The sequence below is a fragment of the Thunnus thynnus genome, chromosome 6, assembly GCF_963924715.1.
Source record: "Thunnus thynnus chromosome 6, fThuThy2.1, whole genome shotgun sequence".
NCBI classification, from domain to species: Eukaryota; Metazoa; Chordata; class Actinopteri; order Scombriformes; family Scombridae; genus Thunnus; species Thunnus thynnus.
Genome location: NC_089522.1, coordinates 30,171,844 through 30,192,092, shown reverse-complemented (window position 1 = coordinate 30,192,092; position 20,249 = coordinate 30,171,844). Strand labels below are relative to the sequence as shown.

The window sequence follows — 20,249 nt, the reverse complement described above, 5'->3', positions numbered from 1 at the left end:
TGCATTCATAAATCCCAGGTTGAAGGGAACCGGTTATTGGCCAGCGTCGTTTCCTGCCACAACACGATTTAAAGTGCTTTATGTGTTTATCAGGTACTGCTGCTCTGTTTGCTGCTACCTTGATTTTCACAAGAAAAAAAAAAAGGCGCTAATACTGCATGCTGTGCTGTTAAGCCACCCTAAATTACCGCAGGGGAAATTCCTTCACTGCGACAGCTTTATGTGGAATCAATTGCCACATCTAACTTTGTCTTGAGATGACTTCTACAAGTCAACTACAAAAGCAGTTTATTAGCCACATGATTTTATTCAACTGTCAGTCTGCCACCACCACCACCCGCGCATCATCTCCGTTCAGCCCACTGATGTGTGGCTGAAGTGTCATCAGGTCCTCCAGCAAGAATCTATGGAAGAAGGGCGCTTATTATTCATTATTCTATGGGTCATAAGTATTGTCTAAGTAAGCTAATTGCATATGCTGCAGAATTTAAATATAGCAGAATATAAATATAGAGCTGGAAATGTGTATGATATTTTCCCTTTAAGAATATCTTACTCCAGACAAAAGTGTTGGACACACTAGATTTAAAATGATTCCTGGTCTCAGTCTACTCTGCTAAAATCACCTCAGAGTAAAAGTTTTTAAACCCCCCAACTGTTAAAACCTCCTGACTTCAGGACTCCAAACACAGTCAAGTGTCTTCACGTCCTCCTTCATGTGTCTTTGTCTCCCCTTCCTTCCCTCTGATCACTCTTTATTTAGTTCAGCAGAACTGTAACCGTCCCAATTTACACACCGCAAACAAAAATCACATTTTAAATGACAGATATAGAATATACAAATTGCTTACCGTCTACCTCTCTTTTATTTCATTCATTCATTCATTCATTCATTTAATTTCTATCTTTTGATCCGTCATTGTGACCCCTCCTCTCTGTCACACACACACACACACACACACACACACACACACACACACAGGGCTGTTGGCGATCAGGTGGTGAGATTACAGAGCAGTAATCTCTCAGATTAATACTTAAAATGAGCGCTTAATTACTTAAACCCTGCTGGCAGACGCAGCTGCGTGTGTGTGTGTGTGTGTGTGTGTGTGTGTGTGTGTGTGTGTGTGTGTGTGTTGCTAGATGTACATGCAGTACACAAAAGCCCTGGCAATGTCTCTGTGAATTTAAATTTCATCTTGCTGTATTGGTGTGGTATGTCAGTCCATCTGTGTACAGCACAAAGAAGTAGAGACATCTGATCACAGTTAAGTTATGTAAAAAAGTTACCAACATATTTTGATGAATGAAATTAAATACAGTATACATTTGATTGTTTTATCATATATTTAGTATCCATTAAATAACATGCATTTAATTTATATACATATCATGTACTGTTTAACTGTGTAGCTAAAAGACACTTACCTCTTTCTTTATTTATCATCAGTAAATTCAGAAAACATTACAGGTCATTACAAATATAAGCAAATACGAACAGAAACATCTGCTCTACTTATGTTAAAGCAGAAAGATCTTTCTGCAGTTTGCTTGTTGTCGGTTTTGTTTTCAGAAAACCACCTGTGAGGCTTTGACAGTCACAGTCACGAGATCTATTGTTGTTGTTGTTGTTGTTGTTGTTGTTATTGTTGAATGCTAACAAAAAAATGATCTCTGCCAGATCCCAGGAGGGAATCATCCATCTGGTCGTGTGTGTATGTGTCTATCTGCAGCTAATCTCATGCACTACTGGACCTATCAGCCTAATATTTTTAGTGCTAGTTTATGACTGTATGCTCAAGGACCTCTTGTGATTGCGATGATTCACAATCTTTAAAAAACATTTTTAATGCCATCGACTGCTCTGTTTTATACCACCATTGACGGCTGACTCCTCGGTCCTCTTAACCTGCTGGCAGGGGCCACAAGTGATCAACAACTGTCTTGTTTCCACTAACCAATCATGCCTTGGTGCCACGTTAGATCAGATCGGTACGTTTTAAGATTCATTTTCAGTTATCATTTAAAACTGTCCACTGAGCCAGCAAGTCTAATATTTAAAGGCAGAGTGTTCCGTATTTTTGGGGCGTAAAAGTAGCATCTCTAAAGATTTTTGTGGCAACCTTGGGGACAGTTAATAAAGCAGCTGTTGAGGATCTTAGGGTTGGTGGAGGATCATAGAACGATAGAGAGTCTGTGATATAAAATGAGGTGAGGCCATTTAGTGTCTTAAAAACTAAGAGAAAGACTTTAAAGTTAGTTCTAAAAGATACAGGCAGCCAGTGTAGGTTGCGTAAAACAGGACTTATATGATCTCTCGCATTCTGAGTAGTTTAGTTTTGTAATGGCTGCTTTTGGTAGGCCAGGACATACTAGAGCGTTACAGTAGTCAAGACCTTTAGAAACAAAAGCATCATGCTGGCTCAGTAGAGATCTCACCTTAGCCATACTTGATGATAAAATGGCAACAAATGGTCAAGGTATTATAAAAGGCTTTAAAACTGAGGTCAGAATCTAAAAGGAAACCGAGGTTTTTCACTTGTGGTTGTGTTTGATCGCTACAAAGAAAGCTTTTGCGGCGTGTTTGCTTGACTGATAGTTCTCTATCACACACTCAGATGTGGTGAGTGTTGACTTTCTGGCAGCAGCACCTATCAGAGATAGTGACAAGTGGTAAACCCTAATTCCTGGGTTCAAGAAGGTGTACATACCAATGCCACAGTGTTGTCTCGGTGGTTGGAATAATGTCCCCAAACGCAAAGAGTTTTCTCCTTCGGGTTTAGTCACACCAGCATTTGTAACAATATAAATTTGCAATTGTTCACTGAGGCGAAGTCAATTTTTTTACAGTGGTTTTTTGGGGAACTTTAAATTTGTTGAGTTTGAATTTGCTCCGTTGACCACTGAACATGATCTCGATGGTGGATCTCTGTTGCTGTTGAACTATCAAAGATTCATTCTCACACACATGGAGAATTGGATGCACCCATGGATGTATAATACGAGCTGCACAGGATGGATAGGCCGGATTTTTTTTCCAGTGGTCTCTCATGGTATTGAGCCAAAAAATCCCCCCATGGCCCAAAAACCATTGTCCCCATAGACCACCATTGTAAAAGAGACATCTGTAAAACTGTTGACAGGACACCTTGAACTGCAGACAAGCTCAATTACGACTCTTTCTATTATGAATTTTTGATCCATGAAGGTTTTATACTTGTAAAACTTCCCTCAAGCCGAGAAAAGTGATTTAAAAACCCATGACGTCATCGCAATGTAAAGTCTATAGACGGAGCAGGAAGTTGCGGGTGGGGCCAGCGGGGGAAACACTACTGCACATATTGAGTGGGCTGCACAATGCAGAAGCAAACCCAGAAGCTAGAAACTTTCTTTTTTGGCGTATGCGCCAACCGAGCGATTCCTATAGGACCGAATGGAGGCCATGGATGCACTACAATCTTTTCTTTATGACTTTCTTTCACCTTTGGATGTAAAAGCAATGCCAATAGAGTCATCATATACTATATTTTGGCCACAAATTAAAGACAACCACAACCAAAATCAGCCACTGCAAGACCCACAACTATGTCAAATGAATTTGTAGTTTGACTTTGCACTGAAACTGAAACATCTTTAAGAACGGAGCTGTGTGAAAAACCCCCCAAAGGTTTCTACTTCAACTTCATCCACAGGACACTGCGGCTAAGAAAAGTAAATTGTCTGTCTGTCTGTTTTTCCTCTTCCGTTAATAATGCGCATTTACACCCCTAATGCGTCTGTTGAAAGTGTGTATTGGCCTGTGTGTGTGTGTGTGTGTGAGTGTGTAGTAGTGTAGTAGGGTTGTTCTGAGGAAGCAGCATGTGTGCTCTGTCAACCTTATCAGGATAAATACAGGTTTAAAAAAATATTTACAAAGATCAGAGATGGAGTTGAGATGAGAGGGAAGTGAACTATTGTGTGTATGTGTGTGTGTGTGTGTGTGTGCATGCATGTGTGATTTCTAAGTCTTTCTAATGTCATCGAGCTTAATCAGATTAACACTCCGACCCAAATCCTGTTAAACACACACACACAAGCACAAGCACAAGCACACACACACACTGAAAAACACGTGTAACAAAAGAGGAAGTGAGACATCTGCTCAAAAGGAACTGTACATGTTTGCTTCTTTCTTTCTTAAACTAAACTGGTAATGAATCTTCCCGTCGTGTTCAGTCATCACCTGTTAGAAACTATGAATTCACACACACTTTTTGAACAGACTTGCCTTTTCTCACACACACACACACTCTCTTTCTCTCTCTCTTTCTCACACACACACACACACACACACACACACACACACACACACACACACACAAAGTCTGAAATGTGATAGCTTTGTGTTATAAAAGATGTGGCGAGTGATAAAACAGGAAGGGAGTGTTCCTCTGCTGTTGCTCTGTCAGTGCAGGTGACATCAATGTGTGTGTGTGTGTGTTTCCGAAGGCTTGTGGTTATCTCTGTGTTTCTTGTGTGTGTGTGTGTGTGTGTGTGTGTGTGTGTGTTTCAACACACTGTACACTCAACACCTGTTAGCGGTTCCACAGCGTGTGCTGCCTTTCTCAAACACTTGTAAACAACAGGAAAATGTTTGTTTGCTTTGTCAAAACTGGGTGTTTTTTTTTTCTTCAGACATTGTTTAGACACTGTAGAGACCTGAAGTTAGTTCACAGATGATCAACTAGCATCTGTAACTAAGTGGGTTTTCTCTATTGAAGTATTAAAGGAACTGCATGTGGTGCCACTGTTTGCCCTAGTGGTCAAATGTTGTACTGCAACTGAAGAGCAAAAAGCATTTTCTCCATACGTCTGTAAGACTATGGATTGGACACCTTGAACAAACTGAGTTGTTATTACTATTTGTATTAATTAGTAAAAGATTTAATATTTATTAAACTTTTCTAGAGCCTAGAAAAGCTTTTTTTTTATGAGTGTGACACCCTACGCCCCGAGTGAGCAACTTTCATTGAAATAAACGGCTGAAACACAACATCTAGAGTCACAAGAGTTAAATATCTACAACATTACTGCATAGTTCGATTTAAAGGAAGTTTTTCAAGCTTCATCTTTTGCTCATAATTTTGACTGTTCAGATTATGGATCATGCTAACTTTTGCATTCACCACCAAATGTTTGTTTCTGACTGCAACTGAGAATAAACACTGTTTATTAAGATGTCTCGATGTGTCTTTACACACTGTGATTTTGGGCTGTTGAAAGTTGACAATCCTGAGAGGAATGGGAAAAAAAAAAACTTTGCTCATAAATCCAAAACAGCGATCCTAGATCACACTGTGAGACATGTCCGCTGACGGATGATTTGGAGCTTTGGCAACCAAAAATGGGAGTACAACATGGAATGACGCAGAGTACAGTAGCTGTCATGACATTTCATATCATGTGTCAGCCATTTGGGCGAAGCTTGTTCAGTGTTTTGCTGATGATAGCCTCACATTGATATCATACAGCCATATGATTCTATTAGACCCACCTTCCACAGTGTGACATGCAATAAACTTACACAGTCACAAAGGCTAAAGGCGCCTTTAGTTGTCGAGCTATGACGTTTAACTCCGGATGGTGTAGGACTTAGATGAAATGTTTGTTAAAATAGAAATTTTCAATGACATTATTACATTGCTTAAAAAAAAAATACACACATAGGTCAGCAGCCCTGTGCTGGCAGACAGACAGAGTTGACAGCTGGAGGCTAACGTTAGCTAAACGGTAGTTTTACCATTTTAGATGATTATCCACCCCTCCACACACACAGTACAGAGTGCCTATATGAGTGCATCGGCCTACTTTTCTTAAGGCATCTTTTGCATACTTTTGCTCATCTCTTTGTGTGAGTTTTTATTATGTACATAGGTATATATGTATATATGCTGTCGTTCTGTGTGTGAGTACATGATGTTCACATTGTGCTCATACATGTGTTACTGTGGGCAACCATACAGTGTGTGTTTACTGTATTTACCCCTGTGACCGTGTCTCAAAATTATATGTATTCTATTCTTTAAGAGCATGAAGGGAGATTCATTAAAAGTATATATTAATAGAAACAGTATTTTATTAAAATCTTCTGTAAATCAAGAAATCAAGAGGTCCTTTAGTCCAGAACTAAATGTTGAGAAACCTGTGTGTGTGTGTGTCTGTGTGTGTGTGTGTGTGTGTGTGTGTGTGTGTGTGTGTTCGCGTGTGTGTGTGATCACAGCTCAATCACATGATGCATCACATTGCCCCGTCTGTCTCTCTTTCACTTCCTCTATTCTACATGCTCTCTCTCTCTCTCTTGCTGTCTCTCTCTCTTCTTCCATACCCTCTCTAAATTTGTAAATCTTTTTGTTTCCCTCTTTCGCTCTTCCTCTTTTTTTACTTTTATTTATAATCTCTTTTCTTCTATAAACTTATTATTTCTCATGCTTTGTGTACGTCTCTCCGTATCTCTATATGCTTTAGTGTGATTATCTTTCCCGCCTCGTTTATTTATTCCTCCTCTTTCTCACTGTCTCTTACATTATTATTTAACCTGCCCTTTTTCTCTTTTTTTTCCACGTCTATCTCTCCCTCTTCCTCATCTCACTCCCTGTTTAAGTAGTAGAGAACATACACATAGACAGTATGTCTTAAATGACTGTCTGTCTGGCAAGACTGAAACTAACACTACCGAAGCAGTTTCCACTACAAGACGGATCTACATTTGTATAATCCAAAAAAAAAAAAAAAAAAAACTGACAGCAGTTTATTCAAATCAGTTACTGTGAACTCCCAATCATCCATCATCATCATCATCATCATCATCATCATCATCAAGACAAACATGCCACGTGTAGCACTTTGAAACACTGACACACATGATTGCCATATTAACTGTGCTACCTTGCTGTGATGACTATAAACAAAGACGATCACGTGAACACCTGCGGTTTTGGTGAAGCTCGGGTTTGTCCGTATTCAGACACATCTCTGCATGTTGGAACATATTGTTTTCAGGAACATGTCGTCATGTGATAACATCTGTTATTTTGACATCTTTTGTAATTCTGAAAAGCTTTATCCCCTCCGTGTCCACCGGATGAGACTGTGTGCGATTTAGCTGAAAATGTAGGCGATGAATCAGTGAGGGAGATACATGTTGTGTTTTAGCAATGTTAAGATCGACCTCAGATCTTTTACTTAAAAGTACAAAGTAGTACAAAGTATCAGCAGCAAAATGTAGTGAAAGTATTGCAGTAAAAGTATCTGACTGATATATATATCTGATATATTATATATGACATCATTAGATTATTAATAGTGAATCATCAGTGTTAGAGCAGCATGTTACTGTTGTAGCTGCTGGAGGTGGAGCTAGTTTACACTACTTTATATACAGTTAACTAGTTTAATCCAGTGGTTCCCAACCTAGGGGTCGGGGGCCCTCCAAAGGGTCAGCAGATAAATCTGAGGGGTCGTGAGATGATTAATGGGAGAGGAAAGAAGAAAAAACAAAGTTCTGATACACAAATCTGTTTTCTTCTTTACATTTATTGACATTAAACAATGTGAGAAGTTTAGAGGGAAAAATCACCATTTGGTGAAGCTGTTAACAACTCATAGACATGTGAAATGTGACCCCGACTACACACTGGTTTCATCTTTAACAATGTGTTGTATTTTAAAAGCTTGTTATATTATCCATTGTGTCAAATCTTCACCTGAAAAGTAACTAAAGCTGTCAAATAAATGTAGTGGAGTAGAAAGTATCAAGTAGCATCACATGGAAATACTCAAGTAATTTACTGATATCTCAAAATTGTATTTAAACACGGTACTTGAGTAAATATACTTCGTTACATTCCACCACTTCAACTGTACAAATGCAAACATGCAGCTAGAGAATGACAAGCTTCTCTGGGATTGTCTGAACAGATTCACTAAACATCAAACCTTTAACGGTTTTGAAGTATCTGTGGTGTCTGTTGAGGTGATCCAGGTATTCCAAACATTAATAACCGACTCATAACAGTTCAGGAGAGATCATGATATCTTTCCCTCCTCTGTCTCTGCAGTACACAGGTCCGATCCCGGCCGAGCGAGAGGGCGAGCTGGCCATGGGGGGAGGTCGCAGCGAGACCTCGGCACTGAGCGGGACAGGAGGGGGGCGAGACGTGACCACAACCCAGAATTCCCAAAGGCCCAACGCCTGCTGTTTCTGCTGGTGCTGCTGTTGCAGCTGCTCATGGTAGGAGACAAACACACACACACACACACACACACACACTGCATTTCCACAGATTTGCACTACCTATGTAGGCAATCACACACTTATCATCGTTGGAATATCCTTGACTGTGTCTGCTAAGGATCGCCGGTTGTGTCGGTAAAACTTCAGCAGTGTTCGTAACTGTGTGTATCTGCAGAGTTTTTCGGTGCAGACGCTGCACAGATGCTGCATTTTCATTTCTCTTCTATTTTTAGCAATAGCTAGGAGCACGTCTCCGGGGATGTTTGGACAGTCTGTCGGTCAGTCCACGTCTTTGGTCCTGATTGAAATATCTCAACAACCGTCAGATGGATTGACAGGAAGTTTTATAAAAAAAAAAGTATAAAATAAATCAAAGCAGTCTGTATCCATGATCCTGTAGTTAAAACGCTCTAGTTAATTCATTCAGTACCAGTTAATATCGAATAATATCCAAACCCTGCATAACCAGCTGCATTATCACTCGGCAAAACTCAACATGCACGCAGTGACGCAGACGGAGTCGGTGTAGCAGGTAGCCTACGTGACCTGGTGTGTTTCAGCTGTTAGTACGGTATGAACCTCCCATCAGAACCATTTGTTTTTCTACTCCCGGTCTGTCACATACAAACACAGGAATACACAGGACAGACTCACTCACAGTCACATCACAGTCTCCAGACGTTAGTCAGACAACAGTAGCAGTATTACTACACTGATTAGTTCTCTATAGTGCATAGCAACTCTGCTCAAGCGAAGAGATTTCCCCTTTTGCTTCTTCTCTATTTCCATCATGCAATGACTCTGACCTGCTCCCCGAGCGCTAACGGAGACATATCTGCACTTTGATTTACAAGAAGTTTAAAAGTGGATGTTTTATAGCCGATAATCTCTCATCAACTACTTCTACTACTACTTTTTAGTTAGCAACTCAAGAGGAAGGAGTTTATTGCTTATGATTTAAAGTCATAGCAGAAATATCACTATTTTGTCAATCACTATAATATTATCATCACATTTGTTATCAAGTGTTTTGGATGTTATATCAAGTTTAAAGTGACGTTGAGGGGATTGTTATCACTAAAAATCACTATAATGTGATGACCACATTTCACCTAAGGTCTACCCCATGACCTTGCAGTGACCTTGCGTTACTTTTATTTTCTCGAGCAGCAGATATCAGATATGTTTGAGTTATTATAACAATAATCTTGCGTATTTATACAGTTGCATTATAACTCTTAATGTGCAGATACAAGTGAGTTTAGATGACATCATCTCATTCACAACTAAACTCCACTGATCTATTGGATTTTTTTGAGAACTACACAAATCCTTTTATATATATTTTAGATGTCACCAAATGTTGTATTAACCTCATATAATCATAGTAGTTATATTCCAACAACTCTACACACACACACACATCCTCGCTCTTTCTCTCTGAAGGTGCAGCTTTACCTTGCTGTTAGCATAACTGTGGTGTGTGTGTGTGTGTGTGTGTGTGTGTGTGTGTGTGTGTGTGTGTGTGTTGTGTTGGGCGTGAGTGTGTGTGTTTCCTGTCTGAAAGCCGTTTTATCATGTCAGTCTCACTTTCAGGAATGAAGAGGAGAGGAGGAAGAGAAGGAGGAAGAGAATATCACAAGACACCAAGATGGAAACCATACCAAACTGTGAAGCTTGGTGAGTCTGCAGTTAGTTATTAGTTAAACCATGAGAACAAATGATTAGTTTTATTCAAAGACTTCTTAACACATTTAACATTTGACATTTTTTTAATATTATCAGTATTTTCTCATGAGAATTTCCATTCACTTCAATGAAAACAGACACACTAGCGAGCCACAAAGCTGTAATATTACACCAGAAACAAAGATTAACATGCTAATGTGCTAGCTACATCATGCTAACATACCAATAGTTGTTCAGCACAGAAGAATGAATGAATTATATCAAAAAATACATCTTTCCATTCTTCCTTCTTCAGCACCAAACCCTCAGTGGAAGAGATCCGGCTCTGGTCTCAGTCCTTTGACAAGCTGATGAGGAACCCGGCGGGTCGAAACGTTTTCCGGGAGTTTTTGCGGACAGAGTACAGTGAAGAGAACATGCTGTTCTGGCTGGCCTGCGAAGACCTCAAAAAGGAAATCAACAAGGGCACCATCGAGGAGAAGGCACGCTCCATCTACGAGGACTACATCTCCATACTGTCTCCAAAAGAGGTGAGAGAGAGCTGTTATCTCAGCCTGTTAACTACCAATACTAGAACATTTAAATCGATTTTTGGCCTTCCAGTTAGCTGATGGTTTCAGTTTTTTAGTATGCAATCAGCATTTCATTGTGTTTATTTCATTGTGTTTATTTTTGATCAAGGTTCTTTTATCATTACAAGATATTTCAATATTTTTATGAATGTTTTTAGTAAGAAGTAAGTTTCTTGTTACATTTTATAAACCACAAACACAACTCTCTCTTGCAGCTGACAGTTAAATCTCACACCTCCCTTAAATCTCTTGAACACACCAGCTACGCCTTGTTTATCTCACCCTCATCACAGTCTAGAGACCGCTTCCTCTTTCTCAACTAGACTCTAGTGAACAAAGTAAAAGGAACTTTGTTTGTTTCCCTGAATGTTTTCAGACTGGTTCAGGGGTTGCAGATTTAAGGTTACAAGAGATCACTTTTAGATTTTAATTTAGGGAACTACATTTTTCTTTTCCATCCTCATCCGTCTGTCCTTACTTACTCCAACATTTTGATTGACAGCAAGGATATTCATGGTCCCCAGAGGATGAATTCTATTGACATCCTTTTAGTGCCGTCATCAGGGCAAATTACCTGCTTGTACAAAATAAATATAAAAAGAACATGATGGATAGATTGCAGTAAAATTCACTGAGAAGATTCCTGCTCTCCAGATGATGAACCCTTCAGGTTTTTACCTCTAACATCACCATCAGGACCGTCAAGTTTTAGCACCATTAATGTAATAAGTTATTTGTTTTGTCCAACAGTGCAGCCTCTGGGCCTTTTTATAATCTTGTTCTGAACATTTCCTGTGTAAAGTTTCTCTGCTGATTCTTTATCTTTACTCACAATTTTCGGTGCACGCTGCAGCATAGCCAGATGTCAGCTGTTTCACACACGCTCAGAGTTCACACCAACGCCCACTTCAGGAAACGGCGAGCCCAGTCGTCTCGGATTGACTCAGTGATTATTGGCGGTTTATTGGATGAAACGACTTTATACTACATCCTTTAGTAAACAAACACACAATCATAGTGAATGTGTTGAGAGTTTATTTTGTTCTGGTGAGAAACGGGGGGGCGAAGCATTGTCTGCTTAACGTTTGCTATTTTAAAACTGACTGTGTGTGTCTGTAACAGTGGTTGCTTTATTTAGTGTGAGAGCTGGAGGCTTTGCTTGTCAGGCTTCATCACAGTGTGTGTGCATATGTGCGTGTGTGCGTGTGTGTGTGTGTGTGTGTGCGTGCATGTTTCAACACTGGTGTGTTTGTATGTACAGTTATCTGCATGTGTGTTAGTGTGTGCTTAGAGTGTATTTACAGGAAATTGCTGCTCTCATCACCTTCTGGCAGTAGATGCTTTTTATAAACACACACACTCAGACTAAAAGACAGAAATATCCAGACGTGTGAGTTTGGCAGAGAAGATGCATGCTTGGCTGTCTGTCTGCATGTCTGACCTTGGTAGGATGCCTATCTCTCTTTCTGTGTGTGTGTGTGTGTGTGTGTATGTGTGTGTGTGCGTGCGCGTCTTTCCTAAATAAGAGCAGAGAGAAAACATAAGAGAAAGCTTGTCGTTCTATAAATATCTTCTGGTGCTGTGGCTGTGGGGCACTCTGAGTGTGTGTGTGTGTGTGTTTCTAGTACTGTATGTACTGTTGTATGGAAGTTCATTCATGTCAAAACTACAAAAAAAAAACTTCAAACTTTAAATCAACTTATGAGTCCAGATCTGAGCGATAGATAGATTTATAGGTTCAGTATGAATGCGTGTGCAGAATCCTGCTTTGTTTGCGCTCCAGTTCTCACGACTTTCTTACAGCTGTTGATGTTGTGTCACTTTTTGAGCACTTTTTTTTTTACCCCATTTTCTCCCCAAAACCAGAGCTCAAACAATAAGTCGACTGACAGAAAATAAATCAACAGCTATTTCATAATTGATTAATCATTTCTACATCATACTGTAGTTCCAGCTTCTCAGTTATGGGAGTTTTCTGTTTTTCTTTGTCTTTTGTGATAATGAACTGAGTATCTTTTTGGTTTTGGACTGTTCAACTGACAACACAAGCAGTTTTTGGTCCCTTGGCCGGGAGTCGAACCGTGGACGTTGCGGTTATGCGGTGTGCACCTTAACCATTAGGCCACTAGGGCGCCCTAACATAAGCAATTTGATGACATCAGTTTCAAGTTCAGGTTCAATAATGGAATTTCAATCGATAATTAGATCTGATAATGGAGAGCCTTGGCTGCAAACTGAGGATGCCGCTAAAACCCCGTTCAGTGGGGATTTTTTTAAGGTCAGGTTTTCTGTTGGTACTGAAGGGGACTGAGAGTAGATTATGCTGTTTTAGTGTAATTAATTTTTTAATTTAATTTCTCTCTGTCTTTCTCACCTCTCCTCTTTTCTGTTTCTGTGCCACAGCGGAGAGAATGAAATGGACTTAAAGTTGTAGTTTACTCGAGTCGACGACGACAATGTTTGTATCCATAAGTGCAGCAAAATTCGAAAGTAAAGGAAACAGACCCTCCTTATCCACAGCCAGTATGTTTTACAGCCATACAGACCTTATTATGCTAATAGTAAATTGTTAAAAATCAACTCTAACTGTATCAATTGAGGCTATCACTTCTTGAAATTCTGCTAATTCTTGTAGAGTTTGAGGCTGAGACCGAACAGCCAGTTAGCTTAGCCATCAGTGATGTTTCATATTTCAGTTTAGTGGACTGAGGACATGAATGAGCAGTTTGGCACAGAGTAAGAGCCTAAAAATAGTGTCTCTCTTTCTATTTATTCAATCGAGAATCAATTCTGAATCAAATGGTGATACCAAGAGATTCCCACAGTTTCAGGGATCTTTGCCTGAAATGCCAGAAACCTAATTCTTTCTTACTAAACTAAACTAAACTTCCTTCCAGGTGAGTCTGGATGCCCGGGTACGAGAGGTGATCAACAGGAAGATGCAGGAACCGGCGCCTCACACGTTTGAAGACGCCCAGCTGCAGATCTACACGTTGATGCACAGGGACTCCTACCCACGATTCCTCTCCTCCAGCATCTACAAGTCGCTCATTCACGGCGGCTCGCGCACCTCCTCGGAATCCTAGTCCCACACATGGCCTCCACCACCTCCTCCTCCTCCTCCTCTGATCCTGTACTTACAGGATTGAATGCCAGACCATTTCATAACTTCTTCCGTACTCTCGTTCAAGTCCAAAACTTCTAAAAAAAACGATCACAGACTCCTCCCGGGACTCCTCAGTTCACCTCTCTTTTCCAAATCCCAAATCTCTCCAATTACTGCCAAGACCTTCTTCTCATTTCTCTGCTACATCCTAAACCTTTAGTAACGTTGCCAAGACCTCCACTCTTCTTCTTTTGTTTCCTCTTTTTGCCTCTTCACTCCAGTTGACTCCTCTTTTGTGACTCTCTCTTTCATGACATTGTTTCCATAGTTACCTCTGATCCGTGCTCTTGTCTTCATCCTCATAAAGTTCAGGCAAGTATCTTGAAAGGCCTTTCAAAATAAGAAAATGAGTTACAACATAAAATAACATGAGAGTGTTAAAACTATAAAAAAGATTTGTCTGGCAATAATTGTGAAAAAGTGAATTCAATTAGAAAACAATGTTGGGACAAGGCGTCAATTTTTTTGTAATATGGACAAAATATTGAAAATTAAAATTTTACCAGTTTATACCCATAATTTGTTTTTTTAACTCCAGATTTTTTTATTAATCAGGATGAGAAAAAGCATCTGAAACATTTACATTTTTTACAATTTTTTTGTGTTAACAGAACCTCAATTTTGAAAGTCATGACCTAGTGATTCATAGATTTTATTTTTTAAAGACCAATATTTATGCATTTATGAACAGAGCCCGACCATTGCTGAATTTTTAAAAGGTCAGTATCATTTCCTGAGAGTTGAATAAATTCAATGATAACGTATGGACAGATACTTGATTTGATTATAATTCAAGGTGCACTTACTAGCTTCTCCTAGATCTTTCAACCTCATCTTACAGTCTTCTTCAGTGGAACAGTTTTCTGCTTACTGAGGAAGACTGTGAGATGAAGGTTTAAAGCTTCAGAAAAAGCGAGTGTGTGAACCAGTTTTTAAAAATCAGATAACGATATACGTGCCAATGTCTCTTTTTTTTAACATTAACACAAAATATTAAACATTTTTGCTAAGAATCTCTTAAATTTGGTTAATTACAAGATTTTACTGTTGGGAAAAATTGACATGTTTCATAATAACCCTTTACATATCTTTGACTTTTCTGTGCTTACATTTTTTGTTACTTATCAACTGATACCAACATATCTGCAGAAGCTAATAATATAATATAATATCGGTCAATATTGCTCCTCGACCCATTTATTATTGTAGTTTAGGGTTAAGTTATAGTTACAGTTTTTTATTGAACTACAAAGGTGCAAGGTCAAAAAAGAACTTTAACCCTAAAGTTTTGATCAGGGTCCCTTAAATTTGGTTAACAAATTAATAACCAAGATATGCACTGAGTGGGACATTTACAGCTGAAAAGTAAAGTTATAATTTTGGCGTTTCATGCAGACGTATCGATCACGCTCTATTTATGAATTTGATGGTATCAGTTTGATTCTTGGCTTCCGTACTTTCCTTAAGATTCCTAAAGCTGCTGAACATCCTGTACCTCCTCTTATCTCTATCCTGGAAAATCTGTTTTTTCTCTTTTCTTAACATCTGTTTACTTCTGTCTTTCTACCTCCATCCTTTTTATTCATCCTTTTAATTCAGTATTTCCTCTCTCAGGCAACCTTCTCATGTTTCCTACCAGTCTGCCACTTTCCTGTTTTTCCATCACAAGGGCTGCTGAAGGGAGCGATTCGGGAGGTTGACAGTTTTGTTTTTTTTTTGGAATACCATCGGCTGTTATGTGGAGAGATACGCATTAATACATGATTATTATTTTGGGAGATTTCAGTGCATTTCAATGGGAGTTAATGTATTCTTCTGTGACATGGATTCTTAGTGAATATTTTACCGATCCCCCCCCCTCCCCGTCCTACCATGACCACCCAATCACCTTTTTTTTAATAGCCAATTCAAAAGGTGGACTCGTCCCACCTCCTCGCCTTGTCTTTCATCCTGCGGTTGCCTCTACTTTGGGACGGAAAAAGGCGAAAGGAAAAAAAGATGGATGCTGTCTCACTCGCTTTCTCTTTCTTTTTCTCTCTTTCAACTGGAAAACACAGGGTGCTCCGTCCATCCCCGGCTACAAACTATTAAAAAAAATAAATGTTTTTTTTTTTTCTTTTTTTTTTTGTTGTTCATTTCTCCCCTCTCGTTTTTGCTGGATCAATCATTTCGCTCCTGTGATAAACAAACAGACGAATGGATGGATGTCACTTCCTTCCGACTACTGATTTACAAACAGACAAGACGTCTATTTTTTAAGAGAAAACTCTATATGGAACATTTGAATTATGTTTTCTTTTTGTTTGTTTGTTTATTCTTTTGGTTTCTCCCACTCTTTCCCTTCCTGGATTTTTGCAAGAAGAGGAGGATTCCTCTGAGACTGTACTGATCCCCACCCGACGCAACACCACAGACACCGCAATAAAACACTGGAGTTTAGAAAAAAAAAAAAAAAAACACACACACACATGAACACATTCACCCTATTTATGTTACTATACTTCAGGGGAGCTTTTATCAGTAAAATTCCTTCCCGTTCAAACTATTAACTATCAGCAAGATATGACCAAGTCTGCCAAAATAGCAGAAAAGGTTACCTCGGGTTCGTTGCGTAACGCTTACAGGATATACGCTGTCTCCTTATCACAGTTAAGTAATGATACTTCATTCTGACCCGTGCAGTTATAAAAAATAATGCACCCAACAGAAGTTATTCCACACTGCTTTACTTTTCGTAACCACCATTAAACAATATTTAAAATACAACAGTTGTTATTCATATTTAAGGCAATACATCCTCTAAATGTAAACTTTTGTTAGCCATGGAATAACAATAATTTGGTGAGAAGTTGGTATTTTAACAATCTAGCTCTCTTTCAGCTGTAGTTTGTACTTTGGAAAAAGTTAAATACTTCAAAGGCAGTCAGAGTCCAGTATTCTCACAGCTGCAGTATAAGTTGCCTTCTATCATTTAGTAATTAAGTTGTATAATTATAGATATATTCATCTTTTTTTTTTTAAATAGTGGAGATTTTTAATCATGGGACAGCTGAAATAATTAATCACTATTAGCTGATCGACAGAACAGTAATCGGCAACAATTTTGATTATCAATAGTTACTGTTCTTTAGTGAAGCAAATACAGCAGATATCCACTGTACCGTGACGTCACCCGTTGGTTTCTGAAGAGCGGTTTTGAAGCTCAAAGTGAGCCGCTCCGGCCGTCGCCATCTTGGCAGTAGGTGACTCTGCCTAACTCCCAGCCAATCAAAAATGGGCAAAGAGGCGGGCCGAATGGCTGGAACAAGCCACCTAGCGGCTAGCAACTTTACGGCTTAATAAAATTTAAACGGGTGAGTTATAAAACCGTACAGTTGTCATGAAAGGGGAAATTAGCTATAGAGACCAGGCTGTAAACATGTTTATTTCTGCTGTAAAGTTGGGCATTTTAACATGGGGGTCTATGGGGATTGACTCCTGTTTGGAGCCTCAAGTGGCCATTCGAGGAACTGCAGTTTTTGGCACTTCCGCATTAGCTTCATTTGTCAGCCCCGGAGGTTGCCGCTTGCTGTAACTCTTAAATAATGACTTAATCTTAAATATCATCTCTTGACTTTAAAGTTGCACCGTACAAAGATTGTACTGTTAGGACTCCTGACATCTTATCAAGCTAAAATAACAAACTGGGGCCTCAACAGAGAAGAAAATCCCATCCACAATATTTAAATTAGCTCATACTGAATTATGGACTGGCATGAAAACTTTGGCGTGCACAGTATAAAACAATATAAACAATATAAAATGCTTTTTATCTTTTTATCATAGGTCATATGGAGGTTAACGTTATTATCATTTTCCAGCTTGAAACCGCTGTTCAGACCATCATTAAGTTTGTAATGAAAAAAAAACAAATAGCAAAAATATCCAGTGTACTATGTCTGACTTAGCACAAAATAATATGAATGTGTCTAGAAAGCAAACACGGCGGCCTCACAACAAAATCCACTGTTCAAAATAACTTAATCCTAATTTAATTATGGTTTAATGTTTTGAACTATTTTTACCACCAAGTCTTTCTATAATACAGCCAGAGCTCAGCTGTAAATAACTATTTTTACAGTGTGTAAATTAAACTAATTATTTATAACACTGGCAACATTTTATCATCCAGGCCCAAACGACATGAACACAACATTACATTCACTGTTTAATCAGGTTGTATCACATGATTTTGGAGTCTCCAAAGTGCAAAATTGCGAATTGCTGCTGTTAATGGTCGGGAAGGACCAAAAAAGATAGAAGTCTCTCGAAAGATCCCCAAGTTTTAAACCTAAAAGTTGAAGTTTCCCAATAAGTATAGTAATACAAATGCCCAAACACACACAAACAAACAAACACACACACACACAAACACACACACACACACACACACACCAGGGTGGCCTACCTGGGCACTGCTGCTGCTGACCTCTGCCTCTGTGACCTCTCACCTTTGACCTCACCACTGTCTGTTGACCACTTGGAGGCCTGCTCCTGATTGGATGCAGGAGGCCGCAGGGCTAAACTGTGGTTGGTCAATTCAGGAAGGGGGGTGGGAGGAAATCCCAGGTGCAAAAAAGATATATAGATATAAATATATACAGTGTGTGTATATATATATATACACACACGTGTGTGTATATATATATATATATATATATATATATATATATATGAACAACTAATAAAAAATAAAAAACTATACAGAGAAAAAAAGATATGATATTATGTGAGATGGGATGCTTACACCCAGTGCTTCATGGGAAATGTAGTTTGAGGAAAACAAATGTTTGTAGTTGTCTGTGGAGGCAGAAACAACATATTTTAAAAAAAAGAGATGCCTAGGTCTTAACCAGACTGGTCACTCCGAATGCATTTATCTTAGTTTTGTTAATGTTATTTATTTTATATTTTGGTAAAACTGTGATTTTAATTGTACATATATAAACGGAAACCCTTGAACATCCAATGAGAAGCAGCTTCATTTTTGGGGGTGTTTTGTGTGTGAAAGTTGTGTTTTTTTCCATTTATCTCTCACATCAGAAGTTCCTTTTCTTATATTGTGTCTCTGCTGGGAATCAAACTCTCAACCTTGCTACTGTCACTGTCTAGCTTTACCACACAATATCAATATTAAATAGTTATTATGAAAATATGGTTTTCCCAGTTCAACATGAAGTTTAAGAATAATTCTGTTCTTTTGTTTGTTTTGTTTTTACAAATTGTGCCTTTTTTGTAGTTCAGGTCATCATGAGAACACGGTGACGTCATTAAAAGAAAGTCAGACGATTTGACAGGCTGTCAACAAATCTCCAGGTTTTTGGGAGAAAATGAAGTTAAACAGTAAAATCCGTACTCAGACTGTCCGCTTTGAACATCCGTCACAGTTTTGACCTTTTTACACACAGTTCTCTTGGTCAAAACATAATTATTCCCCACATTTCATGTACTTTCAGTTTTACCTTCAAATAAATTGGTTATGATTATCAGTTTCAAGGATATGGCTGGCAATTGTCTATATTATCAACAAATTAAACTACAATCAACTCATCCTACGTACAAGTATTGTGTGTGTATCCAAAGTGTGATACATCTTATTCTTCTGTGCTGTAGACCTCCATTGTTGTCCAAAAACTATTAAAAACACGTCAATGAGCCACACCGCTGCACTGGGTGACACGTTCCTTCACCCTGAAGATTACGGGCACGGTAGTTTATTTAGAAACGGCTCCAAAGAATAATAATAGAGATCACATTTTCAGTCTCCGGAGAGTAGTTCAGTGTAAGGTAGACAGCACTGTGTGGGAATGTGGTTGCGTTCACAGAGCTTTGCTAACTTTTTGTGCTACATATCACAACTTCAACTTCATCATTGACATGTTTTTAATGGTTTTTGGACAGTGGAGGTCTACGACACAAAGGAATAATATAATACCAAACTTTGGAAACACACACAACACTTAAGTAAGTTGATCAATTCATTGCTGGTTTGGCTCTACACATGAGATTTGTTGATAATAAGAAAACTATAGAAGAACGCCTGTCATATCCTTTAAACTTTTGGCTTATTCGCAACCTGTCTGATCATCATGACTACTCACTTTTAGGTGGACTTTAGTTGTAGAGATATCACCGTGATACTTAAGTGAGTACAATATTTTCATAACTGATAGAAATCATGGCCCAAAATTGGAAAATGAAACCCACCTTTTAATTAACTAGAATTGCCCAGTAAAAAAGTAAAGTAATATGTAGGAGTGGAAGAAGAAAATATTTTGCCTACCTTGATTAATGTGTGCTGGAGGTTTGCAATAGGCTCCTGCAGATCTTCATGTACTGTAACCACTTACAAATATATAAACATAAACAGCGGTGATGTACATAGTTCTCACCAAGCATTAGTTAGAGAAGCATCATGCACACATTAACAAACACACATTCTAAATCTTAAAATCTCTCCCCGCTGGTAGAGCTCAGCTAAAACAGAAACAATCAGAATGATGAACCATCG

The 20,249-nt window shown here is 38.8% G+C and overlaps 1 protein-coding gene across 8 annotated transcripts in view; it reads left to right on the top strand.

Annotated features, from left to right (window-relative positions):
- The window catches only part of rgs19 (regulator of G protein signaling 19), a 37,186-nt gene extending 18,479 nt beyond the window's left edge, over nucleotides 1-18,707 (top strand). For 7 of the 8 annotated variants that reach the window (XM_067593319.1, XM_067593322.1, XM_067593323.1 and 4 more), the window contains 4 exons: nucleotides 8,097-8,269; nucleotides 9,857-9,952; nucleotides 10,257-10,491; nucleotides 13,431-18,707. In XM_067593319.1, coding sequence (XP_067449420.1) covers nucleotides 8,097-8,269; nucleotides 9,857-9,952; nucleotides 10,257-10,491; nucleotides 13,431-13,619 — 693 coding nt within the window. In that variant the 3' untranslated portion in view covers nucleotides 13,620-18,707. The remainder of the gene's footprint in view (nucleotides 1-8,096; nucleotides 8,270-9,856; nucleotides 9,953-10,256; nucleotides 10,492-13,430) is intronic. The other variant, XM_067593320.1, reaches the window with a different exon arrangement.
- Nucleotides 18,708-20,249: the final 1,542 nt, after the last annotated feature.